Source organism: Podarcis muralis, chromosome 12 (assembly GCF_964188315.1).
Source record: "Podarcis muralis chromosome 12, rPodMur119.hap1.1, whole genome shotgun sequence".
Classification (NCBI taxonomy): Eukaryota; Metazoa; Chordata; class Lepidosauria; order Squamata; family Lacertidae; genus Podarcis; species Podarcis muralis.
The window spans coordinates 27,289,150-27,304,038 of NC_135666.1; the positions used below are offsets into that span (position 1 = coordinate 27,289,150).

Genomic DNA, 14,889 nt, shown 5'->3' on the forward strand with positions numbered 1-14,889 from the left:
ATGACAATTATTTATGTTCTTGTAAAAATGCTTCTTTCTCAGCCTTAGATAATTCAAAACTAAATTCCACATTGCATAAACTCTGGGTAGAAAACACACCAAGCATAACCTGCAAATTTCCAAAATATCCTTTCTAAGAACATAAATAATTAATCACCAGTCAAAGAGGTTCATACATATTAACATGCTAAAAATCTAAACACATTTCCTGGGATACTATAACAGTGTTCAATAGATACAGTATATTCTGTCACCAATGCGATATAAATGTCAGTCACAATGAGGATAAATGATGGGGATGCAGATGAAAATAGTTTGTTGAAATTGTATCTGTTACTTAATAGCAATTATTTGTTTCAAAAGGCAGTCACAGCTTAAAATAAGATGGAGTTGCATAAAATTAAATATAACTTAGCTATTTTCAGTTTCCCTTTGCTCAAACATAAAACTGGTGGGTGTTGCTTTTACACGGCTTCATAGTTAGGCTTGGAATTACTGCCTTTTTGCTTTCTCCATTAAAAATTTGCACCACTGTATAACTAGATCCAAACATCTACAGTTTTAACCTTTTTATTCAAATGTATTGTTCATCCCCATGATTGGTACAATTTATTCTAGATGAACACATTATTATTATTATTATTATTATTATTATTATTATTATTAAAAACACATTAAAATGTAGCCACCTTGAGGTGGGCAGTGGTTAAGAAAGTTCAAACAGTGATCTGGATAAGGGCTGTACCTCAGTAAGGCAGTTAGAACCAGTTGAACCAGTTGCCACCTCAGGGAGTGAGGTTCCTATGGTAGCCAAGGAGCTGGCTAGCCAATCCATGTAGGTGACCAGGTCAGAGGTGGAGGGTTTCAGAAGATTGGACTCGAGTCCCATCTCCAAGGACTTGTCATTGCAAGTGTGAACAGACCCAGCCCCTGCTGTAGGAACACTTGCTTGCAAGCTCAATCAGAAGGGGCACATCACATATTCGGACAATGTCTTTGCTTAAGTCAATCCATGTATCCTAGATTCTGCCTTTTGAACGTGTCACATGTGTTTTGAGCTGATGCAGAGATTGCATGGTGAATTAGTAAAAAAACCAAAAACTTCCAGGATTTCTTGAAAGGAGATTCTGAGTCTTTTGTCCAAGGATGTGAGCCAGGACATCTGCTAAGAGTCTTACCCATAGTGTGAGAACGTTGTTGTTTAGTATTTTAAAAAATCATAAACATTGCCTAGAAAAAAGTGGTTGCTTTCTGGTTCATTTTTCAGACTTCAGATTTTGTCTTCTGTGTATTCTCTAAGTTTGTTATCTTTAGTGTCCTCTTTTCTTAGGCTTGTATTTTATTTATCAAAGCTTTGGCAGAACTTAAAATTAGTTATCTTTTTCTTCATGGATTTTGAGTTGTGTAGTTGCTTTATTCTGTTGAACTCTTGTATTAAAGAATTTTGTGAGCTGCCTTAGAGGCCTTGGTTAAGCAGAAGGGCAGGGCAGAATTTTTAATGCCTCAGCTAGCCTCATTTCTGATCTTGGAGTCTAGGTGGGAGGAAATGGGAATTGGTCATAGCACTTTGGGAAATTGAACAATCTAGTCTCCCTCACCCAGACCCACTGTTGCTCTGAAACACACCTCTTGAGCTTCATATGTAATTGGAAAAGAACAGAGTTAAATAAATAGGTGAAGTCACATGTAGTATGACAAATCCCCTCCCCCCCTTATACCTTGGTTCTTGAACGGAATCTGATCTGGAAGTCCGTTCTGAAAATGTTTGAAAACCTAGGCACGACTTCTGATTGCCTGCAGGAGCTTCCTGCACTCAATTGGGATATGCGTAAGCTGTGTTGGATGTTTGGCTTCAAAAAAATGTTCACAAACTGGAACACTTCTGGGTTTGCGGCATTCGGGAGCCAAAACGTTCGAGTCACAGGGCGTTCGAGAACCAAGGTACGACTGTGTATACACACACACACACACACACACACACACACACTGCTTCCTGCCAGCTTTTGAAAGGTGTCTATCCCCCTTTTAAGGGTTAAACATACCTATTTTACTCTTGCATCTTGCCCCAATTAAGGTAGTGTAACTAAAGCTGAAGCATACAAAGTGCATTGCACTTTGACCCCAATTGAATAAATACAAATCCATCTTTTCACAACTTTCACCCTACCCCTTGATGCATGACAGGCTTCTTCCCCCTCCCCCACTCGAAGTGCTTACAGTATTTTCGAGGGTTTTAAGGCATTTAAAGGTATTCTCAAATCGTTATTCAGTTATATAAGGCAGTGATTTAGAATGTTTTGAAGCGGGATTTGCCTAGATTTACTCAGACGTTTGGAACTGATGTAAACTAACTCCACCTACTGAGTCCTGCTTTCCCCTTCCACAACAATATTACGTCTATCAATCAATATTTCATTAATCAATTATTAAGCAATAAATAACAAATATATATATTATTGTTATTGATAATTAAAAATAATTTTTGAACAGAATTAACTATTACATAGAGCCTGATTCTTAAAGGGGGCAACACATTAATGGTGTTTATTATTCGCTTATATAGAGCATTTTTATCCCACTCTTCAACAAAAGGGCTCACGAGAATGATGTATACATAATCATTTACAACAAGACAGCCTCTGTCCACAGACTCACAATCTAAGTCATGACACAAAAGCGAGAATAGGATGGGAAGGAAGAGGACAATAGAAAACTTAGTTGCCAGTTTTTGAAGTAAAATACTGTACTTCTTATAATAACCATCTGGAATGGAAAATATTCAGGAACTGGAGTTGGTCTTTCAGTAGAACTGATGGAATGGTCCTGTTCCCATATTTCCCATAACTGCAGCCAAATTGAATGGCAACCCCCCTCAAATAATAATATGGTTAATGATAATAATGTTGTAGTACTGGAAGGGATGCAAAACAAACATTGCTCAGGAATTGCCTTTGGCTTGCTTTCGGCATATTCAGCCCTTTTGCGCTCTACACTTCACATGTTATTTGGCATTCAATGTTGCTAAAGTGTAGGTAACCTCCAGAATATAGACTTAGCTATAATAGCATAATCCTTATTGAGCGATAATGATTCCTTCAGAAGCACAGAGAAAATTGGTATTCAGCGTAGTTTTACTCAGAGTAGTTTTACTCAATTGAAATTAAGAAGAATAAATTAGTTCCATTAATTTTAGTGGGTCTTCTTGGTTGAATACCACCCAATATTTTAGTGTAATACTGTCTTTGGAATGATTGCATAAACCTGGGTAATCCAAACTTGATGCAAGACTAATTTGTTTCCTCTAACCAAGCTCCTAATTCTTGTTACAGTTCTCTGTGTAATGTGCTGTGACCTTACTGTCAAACTGCATTCATTAAGATGAAGAAGATAAGCTTTTGAAGTTGTATGAGCTTTGATTTGATGATAAGATGTGCAGTGCAAAAGTGGGAAATGCTTTTTTCTAAAAGGACAGCTGGGGTAGAGGGGAAAATTTGGATTTTTGCCAGACTATATTTCCATAGTTTCATTACTTTTGCAAGTGAATATCGACTTGGCTATTATTGACAATTGTAACTGCAACATGTGTTTGGGGGGGGGGAGCAAGGGAGCACATGTGAACCTCCCACTTAGAGTGATGTTTAGTATGGAGAAATTGACTTCTTGCCTTTTGCTGTAACTTCTTTATTCCTCTGTTTCCTCTAGCTATCCTAACATCTAATAGCTGAAATTGTACAGTATTGAAATAAACAACAACTTATCATCCTATAGAAACATGCATCTAGATTCTAGACAAACAATAAGGGCATTCATCCCAACGTTAGATTCTTGCATCATATGCTAGAATGCTTGCTCAAAACTCTTTGGGAATTGAATTAAAATGAAGCCATCTGTTTATCTTTACATTTGCTGCAAGAACAAAAACGCCATGTCAGATTAGCATTACATAACAAGTTTGCTAATGGGGTGTACGTGTATGTGCTGTTTTTAAACTTTGTTAAAAATAATTTATCCAGTAAAATTGTATTTTACATAGCGTAGCTGTGTCTATTAATTTGGTTTCTGTACTGCTTGTGCTTTCCAGTTTATTTCACTCTTGTTTTTTATGTGATGGAAAATATCTACTTCTTCTACCTGTTAGCTGCAGCAGCTACCTCTGACCGAAAACTCTTGCTAAATCAGCTCATTGATAGCTTCAAAACCTAATGGGTTTGTCTCTTGAATGATTTGTGTTGAAGTTTTTCACTTGGTTTCTGAACCAGAGTACCATTGGCTTGTTGTTGTTTTTGATGCAGTGAAGTTAAGAAGTAGAGCAGTGGGTCGTCAGCATATTCCTGACAACATAATCCAAAACTCTGACCCCACTCAGTAGCTTCATGTAGATATTAAACAGCATAGAGGATTAAATCAAACCCTGAGGAGCGCAGCATTGAAGTCTCCATGGGGCTGAAGTGCACACCCCAAGCATCACCCTCTGGAAACGATAATCCAAGTAGAACCAGAATCACTGCAAAGTAGTTCCAGCCACCCCCAACTCTGACAGTCACTCCAGAAGGGTGAAGTGGAAGTACTGGTAACCATAGGAGAAAGTGATCCTGTTCTCTTGGGGTTCGCTATACAAGAGGTAAGGGGAAGCTGAGTGTAGTCAAAAAGCTTAAGGAGCTACTGGGTGAGATTCCATGGTTAGAAATACTCAAAGAAAAAGGAGTCTGAGATGGATGGGAATTTCTTAAAGGTGATTTAAGGCACAACTGCAGAAAATTCCAACAAGAAAGACCTCAAGTATGAGAATTCCCTTAGCCTAAGAATTGATATGTCCCTGATTGAAATGTCCTGTCCATGATGGACTCAGCTAGGTAGCCCTCGGCAAGCCTCTGTCTCATAGGTTCACCCTATCCCCAACTGCAATGTGGATATAATAATACTGACTTGCTTGACTATATGGAATACAGATTACACAATAATATGCTCAGAATAATTTGAAGCACTATATAAATGCTTCATTTGCATTTGTATTGATGTTGGGTTCTTTTTATAGTTGTAATCTTTTGTGTGTGGCTAGCACTGAGTTTATATGGTGGAGGGCTTCCAGTAACTAATATAGATACCTAAAGTGATGAGGACAGATAATAAAAGATCAGGGGAAAGAAAGCCAGTAGACAGGCATCAGAGTGTGGTGTGCTCAGTGTGTTTAAGTTTTAATGACCTGTTTGAGGTTTTAGAGAGAAAATAACGATCACCAAGAAGAGTAAGGGCCTGAGGTGATACTTTAACAGTGAAGAATAGAAAACTCGTAAATAGGAAAGCATGCAGTTATGTTAAGCCGGTTGCCCTCTTTCTATTGAACATTTACTGGATTGGTTTTATTGTACATCATTAGACATACAGTTTGAAGTGGGGTGTGCGTGCGTGAGTGCATGTATATGTATGGTTGGCATCCGTCTGTATCAGCAGACAATGGAAGAGTGTGCCTTTGGGGGTGAAGTCAAACCACTGGAGAGTTACAACTCCTGCTGTGGCTGTAGAGATTGATAAGGGAGAGACATGTTTTGTTGTATCAGAGGCAGATGAAGACATCTGGTTGTGTTGGTGTGTGTGTGTGTGTGTGTTTCATAAATACCCCCCCTCTCACTTCAAGCTATATTATTAATCCATCCCTCAGTGTGAGACCTCCTGGAAATAATATATAGGAACATAGGAAGCTGCCTTAGACCATTGGCCCAGCTAGCTCATTATCTGCTGCACTGACTGGCACATGAAAGCAGCAAAAGCATTTTCCCCCTTCCCCTTCCCCTTTATATAGCTGTTGTTTCTATCTTGTAATGTAAACATTGCTCTAGGAATTTTGACTTAAAGGATAGCGCTATCTTGAGCTAGGGGACAAAGTATATAAAAGAACAAAAACCAGAAAAGTATTACTTGGATATGACTGTACAGTTGCACATTATTGTCTTTGGATATACATTTATATTATGAGGGATGTTGTTCGTTTTCTGATGTATGTGTGAGTTGACAAGTTACCACTGGCATTTTGGCTTCTGTAGTGACACATGGCTTGTCATGTCACATTGGTTAAATATACCATATCTTAGGAATATTAAATGTGCACATTAAATATGCATTACAGTGTGAGCATTAAATATAGATTACAGAGAAAAATAAAATATGTTCAAAACCTTTTACAGGTTTAATAGGAAAAGGTTTTTCTGTTACTTTTCCACAGACTTAATATAATTTTTATATGAAGTGACTGATTTGGATAATCCAGTGTTAAAACACTGAATAAAGTACTTACATTATTATGGGTTAATGTAGCAAACTGACTCAACTGATGGTATGCAGGGCAGATAATATTGCATTAACATATTAAACTTGCTCTAATAATACACATTAATTTATTTGAAAAAATTATTCACACAGGAGAAAAAAGTTAGAAAGTACAACATTTTCCCTTTTTTATACTTTACTCATGGGGTAGGGAGGAAGGTGAAATGCAGTGAACTCTATAATTCTGTGTGGGTTTAGGTGAAATAAGTATAGGTTGTATGTGGAGACAGATTATGCGTCATTCAGAACACCTACAAAATATTACTAGTATTGAAATCATTTTTGGGTGACTTTATTGGTTAACTATATTTTCCTTTAATTGTGCCTTTTTTCTTTCAGCTTCTCTTTTGAAGGGCCTAAAACATTCTAATATTGTGCTGCTTCATGATATTATTCACACAAAGGAGACATTGACACTGGTATTTGAGTTTGTGGTAAGTTAACATTTGTATGTACTGTGATCTAAACCAGGGCCTCAAAAAGCAAAATGGATGCCATTTAGTTAAAAAATACCCAGATTATTTAAATAATAGTCCCTTGCTGCCCTTTGAGAGAGACTAGAATATAATCTAGTGTGTTGAGTCTGGAAACCTGTGAGCCTCTCTAAATCTTGCTCCCAGTCCATCATTAAGTTTGGTTGCCTAGGATGTGGACCAGACCTTTTTAAGATCATCATCATCATCATCATCATCAACCTTTTATTCGACCGTCAGTCAGGAAAAAGTACATTTGTCAATACACAGTTAAAACATCCAGGAAGATTTTAGAACTTAGCCAACACTAAAATGGGCTAAACAGATAGCCCCATATCAATACAGTCAATTATAGTCTTGCGACGCTTAAAAGCTAAAAAAAGAAATTTGGCCACCAAGGAAGGTATAGCTCTAGTGACATTATTCAACAAGTGTAAAATCTGGTTTTCGTTTTTAAGATCTAATTTTCAGTTCAATTGGATAAAACAGACAGAAATATTATAACGGACAAAAATTCAAAGATGGAAAACAAAACTATAAAATAGGCACATAAAATTAGTAGTTGCATATGACTTAAAGTAACAAAGTCCAAGTTCAGACTTACTAACTTTATCAGATCATCAAGTATAGTTCCAGATTTGCCAGGCTTCTGTTGAGTTGCCTTGAAAATGATACTAGCTATAGCTTTTGATTGTCTGCAAACATTGTATGCATGAATATCGCTTCAGTGTATGTTGTGAATTGTGTTAGGGCCCATGAGAAGCCAAAAGGCAGGATGTCAATAATTTAAGTAAACTGTTACAGAAGTATTGACAGTAGCAGACATTATTGTAATGTTATTGATTCTTCAGTAATTTTTGATAAGTGATAGCTTGCCAAATGATTATAGACCATTTTTATTTGAGCTTATCGGGCTCGTGGCTATTGTAAGACTTAAAAGGGGACGGGAGGGAAGCAGTATACAGGATTAAATTATCCCCAAGTGACTTTTGTTTCACCTGGCAGTATGTATTTTAATAAGCAGTGTCAGAAAAAGTCTGAGGAATGTAATTTATACTTCATAGCATATACTCTCTAACTTGCATTTCAGCTATTAATTAAAACTTCAATTTGCACAATGTAATGATCTAATTTTGTGTGGAAAATTGCTTTGTGAAGTCTTGGATCTGAACTCCTAATTAATCATTCTGCGTTTTCCTAAGACAAACATATGGTATTTGTGTAGAACCACTTCAGCATTTAACTGGTGTATTGTAGAATGTACAGTCACAATTAACCCCAAATTTCTACAAATTGAGTTCAGGATATTATAAGAAGCAAATGAATCTCAAATAGGGTTGGTTTTTAGATAGTATGTTATGAAAAGTCCATTTACCTTGCCTATTTACATATAAATGATACATTTTAATAATACGGTTATTTCTCTGTAAAACAACTGGTGCAGAACAGTTGCAAGAATGACACTGGAGACATTGACATAGCTAAATGCTTTTGTCTAATGTATAAATAAATGGGAATTTTACTGTTATTTAATTTCAAACTGAGTAACCAAAGACAAGTCATAGCTCTTAATCTTATGTAACAGTAAACACATTTTGCATAACTTTTAAATGAATAAAATGTCTTGCCTTATGTCACTGTATATCTATTGGACAGCCAAAAAGTGTTTCCTGCTTGGCAGGGGATTGGACTCGATGGCCCTTGTGGTCTATTCCAACTCTATGATTCTATGATTCTAATAATAATTGCAGAATTATCCATTGGTGCAATGCAAATGCAAATGCCTCTTGCTGGCTTCCATCCTTTGCTCATGTTTTGCTGGTAGAACAGTGAGCATTCATTTTCTCTAGAAAGGTACATACACTGGAAGCCCTGGGTAGGCAGAAGGACGAAGAGGCAGCATTTCTCTGAGACAGGAGCATTCAAAAAAGCAGTTTCTGTAGCAAAGACATGTTCGTGGCTACAACATCCCTTTGCATATGGCCTTTCTGCCTGTAATCAAAGGGAGACAAGCTGAGCTATACCAGGGAAAACTGATGCCTTTTTCTCCCTTACTGATTTCTCTTCCCTGATTTTTGGCCTCCCTGAACTATCCTTTAGCTGGAAAACTGTAGTGACAAATAAAAAAGAAATGTAAAATTTCCCTACATGCTGGTATAACTTATGTGAGGAAACAAACAAAAAACCCTGACTATATATCCCCATCCTCTGTAAAACTCTTTTGAATTATAGTACTTAAAATGTTTTAGGCAGGATCCTGAACAAAGAGGATCTACTTAAATCTCACTGAAGACAATGGGCTAGTTTGCATGTTGGCATTATGAGTTACTTTTGGGTTTACATCTTACCCATCCCCCATTCTCTTGTGCTGTCACTGTCTTCTGATTTTATGAGAAATTACAGTTTGCTGTTGGACCTGGGCAAGACATATTATAGTTTTTGTAAACTAGCCTTGTAAGAAAGGCCACAAATACTAGGAAAACAATAAAAAAGGATAGAGTAGAAATAAATTACCGTATTTTTCACTCTATCGGACACACTTTTTCCCCTCAAAAAATTGAGGCAGGGAGAAGCTGCACGGGGCTATGGCTTCTTTAGCCCCGCGCAGCTTCTCCCGGGAGGGAGAGGTTGCGTGGGGCTAAAGAGGAAGCCAAAGCAGCCAGCGGGATCCATCCCGCTGGCTGCCTTGGCTTGTGACATAGCCGCATGCAACCCCTCCGGCAGGGAGAGGTTGCGCGCATCCTGTACGCTGCTCTTTGGGGCTAGGGGGGAAATAATACTTTTTTTTCTTGATTTCCCCCCCTAAAAACTGGGTGTGCCCTGTGGTCCGGTGCGCCCTATGGATCGAAAAATATGTATTTATTGTACAAAGCATTTTGGACCACTCTGGTCCTTTATCAGGGAAAGCTACAATTTAAAAATATATATAATTACAAAACTGAATACAATATAAACGCTTCATAAAATAATACGTCAACACCATGAAGCATTCCAAAAGTAAGTTTAGAAAAAATACACCTGTAAAATAAAGGTATGACTTTTTAAACATTTTTAAGTTCTCATGGATTAATATTTTGAAAATGTAATAAATACTTGTATATACAAGTTACGAAGATGGGTTACTTAGTTAGATATATAGAAGTTCAGTATTTTGTGGTACCATCTCCTCTTTCATTGTACTATACCAACAACTGAAACCAGATTTATCTTTCAACCCATCCTGTTTTCAAACAGCTGTGTCTTAAGATTAGGTCTTAGAAGACACACAAAAATAGTGTGTTGCTTTGAATCATTTGGAGAGGCAGTCCTTAGATAATTTGGCAAAGAATACAATTGCTACTAAACCGGCAGACAAAGTTGGGGCCATCGTGCTGGCATTTTGGATTATGAAAAAGCAGCGATAAGGATACAAATATTACAGTTCACATGATAATAATCCTATACAATGAGAAATTAGATTTCTGTTGGAAGAAGGTTTTGCCTTAGGTTATTTAATTCAGAGAGAACACGATTCTCTTTAGAACAAGGACCCCCTACACTGCACCGTTCTATATACTTCTTAATACCTGCTGCACAGGAGATCTGTAGTTTCAGGATGTAATTCAATTTTAGAACCACTTTCTAAGAATGGAAGATTCTTTTTGGCTCCTTTTGTGGTCCAGTTGAAATCCTATATTAGAGATTTCATGGATTTAATAATAAACTTGGAAAATTTGAAATAATCAACTCAAATTATCTGTTAGTGACTTTGGATGTTGCTGCACTGTAATGAGGATGAGGATGATTATATTGTTTATATGCCACTCACCTGACTGGGTTGCCACAGCCACTATGGGCGGCTTCCAACAAATTATAAAACCACAGTAAAACATCAAATATTAAAAACTTCCCTATATAGGGCTGTCTTCAGATGTCTTCTAAAAGTCTGATAGTTGTTTATTTCCTTGACATCTGATGGAAGGGCGTTCCACAGGGCGGGCGTGACTAATGAGAATGATCTCAGAGCTGGATCTCAGTGTCTGGGCTGAACATTACAGAATTAGTTCTCTCTAGAAATTACTTGCCTTCCATCAGAAATATTACTGGCAGGAGTCAGGCACATACCCAGTTTGAAAGGTTGACCCAGGGGTGTGTGTGTGTGCGCACGCACAAAAATCACACCTCTCCACCCTGACTCTGAGTGGCTATTAGCCCGTCCGCACAATGCCCTAGACTAGACCACTCCTCCACACAGTGGAGGTTGAGGCACGCCGGCTCCTCTGGGTTCCTCAGCAGACGAATCCAGTTGCTGGCATGGGCTATGACAGCAGCCTGCAGGGGCCCCTCCCCAGTCTGCCAGCGGCACTATTAGAAGTGTGAGTTCTTCACCCACCAGTTGGGCTCGGAGGGAAGAAAGACTGAGAGAGTGGGTAAAGTTGCAAGAGGAGGAAAAAGGAAGGGGAGGAAGGAGGCAGAAGGGAAAGCAGCGAGCGGAGGAAGGGAAGAAGGCAGGCAGGCAGACGGATTGACAGAGGAGAAAGAGGATGGGGGCTTCCAATGGCTGTGGTGGAAGTCACTGGCAGTGCGCGAAAGGCAACAAAAAGCAAGTTTCTGGTCTCTCCTGGCTTTAGAGGTGCTGATACATCTCCTTGCCAAGGGTGCAGGGAAACCTAGGTACACCTCTGCAGGGATTAGGCCTAGGGCTGTCCATTGCAGCAGAACTGGCAAATATGTAAGTGGGACAATTGAGAAAAGTAAGGAAGTGGGCTTAGAGGGGACAGTACAGAAACAAGTTTTTTTATATCACCTTTTTCATACCTCAGAAGTATACCTTGTAAAAAGATTTAACAAGTTTTTCAAAATTGGTAGCATAAGGCAATGTAAGCAGGGATGATGTAGTGATATTTTGAGCTTCAATATCGACCCACGGGCGAGGTAGAAAGGCATCAAAGTAAGATGATAAATATGGAATTCCCCACCCTCCCATTTTAGATGATAAGAATGAAGAAGCGATCTGGCACTTTTGGCTTGAAAAACTAGTTTGTTAAAAAGCTGTTACCAGGAGGCAAGCATTTTTCATAGGATCGAAAGAGGAAGGACCTGAAAGAGAAACAGGAGTCTCATTCTAAATGAGATAAGTAGGCTAGTTCAATGTGCAGTGTTACTATAGGACAATCTGAGGATGGAGTTAGCACAACTTATAGTGTGTTAGTTTTGGAATCAACCCAGGGACTTTCAGCAATATGAGCCAATGCAGTTATACAAAGAATAATTTTCGCACCATTTGTGGCATAGTTGTACTATACATGTATAAGAATCATAGAATTGTAGAGGGTCATCTAGTTCAACCTCCTGCAATGCAGAAATCTCAAGTAAAGCATCCATAACAGATGGCCATCCAACCTCTGCAAGGAATCATAGAAATATATGAAGATGGGGATATGGAAGGAATGTAATGGCAAACTTTGGTGTCACTTTTCTGCATGGAATAGTTTAGGCATTTTGGTCAGCACGAAGTCAGACATGCTCTTAATGGCTCTGTCACTTGATTTAATATCCTATTCTAGTGGGACTAAAGCTAACAGGCAACATAGCAAGATGGACTTGCCCCACGCTGGATGCTGCTGCAATTCTATGTGCAAATGTTTTATGTGATATTTTGGCTATATATAGTTAAAAGGATCTGGGTAGAAGTATCATAATGCAAACAGATGGCTCAATGTTCATTCATTTATCAGTGTCATTATTTGATGGATGAGAATGCCATTCTCTTATTGTCCATATAATGGCAAAGATTGAGATAAGAGAATGATTGTCTCTTCTTGAACTTAATTCTGTTTTGGGGCTATTTGCTGGGAAAGGGGATATCCTTGTGCCCCTGAAACATGAAAATTTGAGACAGAAATCTGTCATCATTATGGGAAACTTTACAGGCCAATGTCTTTCATTCTCTCTCTGGCTGTCTAACCCATTCCATTATAAAATACAGACTAGAGAACATCAGAGATAAAACATTTTATCTCCCCCTTCCCACCCATTACTCTTGGCTTCCTGAGTTAAAATAACATTTCTGTTCATCTTCTGTATGGAGGGATAGCAAAAATTCTAGGAATTATCCTTCATTTTCAGAGAATTATGTGGTCGGTCATGATTAAGGGCAGCAAGGAAGCTGATAGGGCCAACCAAAGCTTCCTAGGATAGAGCAGTGTTTCCCAACCTTGTGCCTCCAGCTGTTTTTGGACTACAATTCCCATCATCCCTTGCCACTGGTCTTGCTAGTCAGGGATGATGGGAGTTGTAGTTCAAAAACAGCTGGAGGCACAAGGTTGGGAAACACTGGGATAGAGGTTACATCCCCAAAGAAAGGATGTTCAAAGAGCAGTGTTGACATTCAGTCCTCTAAACCTTGCTGTAACCTTTTCTGAGGACAACCTGCTGTCTTCTCAGTAGTGCTCCACATTCACAAATTGCTAAATTTCTTAGGGTCTTATTGTGCATGACTCTAAAAAAGCAGGACTGGCTATGGTCAGTGCCTGAATGGGAAACTGCCTTGAGCTGAGGTGATGAAAGAAAGGTGAAATGCAACTATAACAAATAACTTAGCATTTTGTGTTCCTTGCTTCTGTAATTTAAAGGCAAACTTCATTAGCTAGAATTATTTTAAAAGCTTTAAAATGTTTCATGTTTTGCGTTCATATAAATGGTACAAGTAGATAACACTGATGTTCTTGTAAAAGAGTGGAAAGGTCAGTACCAAAATGCATGAATATTGACTAAGACTTCAATCACATGCACATTTTGAGGAGAATAAGCACCCTTGAATTCAGAAAGACTTGACTTGTTAAAAACAAATTTACTATAAGTTTCTATAACTATTGTGTCATTCAAATGTGTACATTTCCAAGTACATAAAAGTAATAGATAAAACAGAATAACAAGAAAACAATCTTTAAAAAGCAAGAAAATGATGGTTATGAATGACAATTTTAAGGGTAAGAATGGAAGGCTTTTTAAAAAAACCTGTGGAATTAACATATTTAGTAGAACAAAGAATGCAAGGGACTTTCACACTGACATACTTGTGAACTTTGGACAGGTTTATACATGATGCTAAATTATAATTTAGCATTATAAGAATGAACTAATTGTATAAATACAATAACATGGATGCTTATTTCTAGTGAATAAAATCTAAAATCTAAGTGTTTACTGAGTGATCATTTTAATACTATGATGAAGCCATATCACATCAGGGCTGAGCCAAAATTTCAAGCCATGCAAGGATGATGCCAAAATGTTACTGGTTAATTTAAAATACCATAATTGGTTACTTTAATATTTTATGTTAATTTTAATTATTACTTTAAATTGCAATTTATTTCATAAATGAGAATGACTACAAATAATCCTAAAAATGTGGGATTCTGTCTTGTTATATTTCTACTTAGAGTAACTTCTTTGTAGAGTATGGTTGCATGCAATTGTTGCAAATATGTTACTTCAGCTATATCTTTTATTGTTCTTTGCATTGTATTGTCTGCTTAAGAATTTCTTAGTGACAATAGGGAAACTATTCTTGTCAGAAGAACCTCCGGAGCGTAACTAATGTGTGCAATCTCTTTAGCAGAAAAGAATGGCTTGCAACAGTCTTGCTGCCTCAGTGAAACAATACATTCTGTCTGCTGCATGATGTCATTGCCAGAAGCTAAATAGTACAGTTTTTGTTTTAATGGAAGAGCTCTTTCACATTGCTGGTTTGACATGATGGGAATGTGGTTGGAAATGCTTCCTGTTCATTCACAGGCCCCAGGCTGTCCATGCATTTCAGCTTCAGAAATGACAGCTGAAACCAATTAGGTACAACTATGGGACAGCTAAGTCACATGTAGATTTATCATTGCTGCGAAAGAGAGGAGGAGTGAAGAATATTTCATTGAAAATATAAGTGGCTAATTAATAGTGAATGATTACTGAGTAAGGAGGAGGCTGGGTATGAACTCCTTTTGTGAGATTTGTCCCTGAAGTAATGAAATCTACCTATCTATATATCCAAATATCTCTCCCTCTCCCTAAAGATAGGGACATTCTAAAGATAGACATGTTTGTTTTTTAT

The 14,889-nt window shown here is 37.8% G+C and overlaps 1 protein-coding gene across 5 annotated transcripts in view; it reads left to right on the top strand.

Annotated features, from left to right (window-relative positions):
* CDK14 (cyclin dependent kinase 14) overlaps positions 1-14,889 on the top strand; it is a 228,510-nt gene that overhangs the window by 85,946 nt on the left and 127,675 nt on the right. For all 5 annotated transcript variants that reach the window (XM_077936923.1, XM_077936922.1, XM_028750584.2 and 2 more), the window contains one exon: positions 6,664-6,758. In XM_077936923.1, coding sequence (XP_077793049.1) covers positions 6,664-6,758 — 95 coding nt within the window. The remainder of the gene's footprint in view (positions 1-6,663; positions 6,759-14,889) is intronic.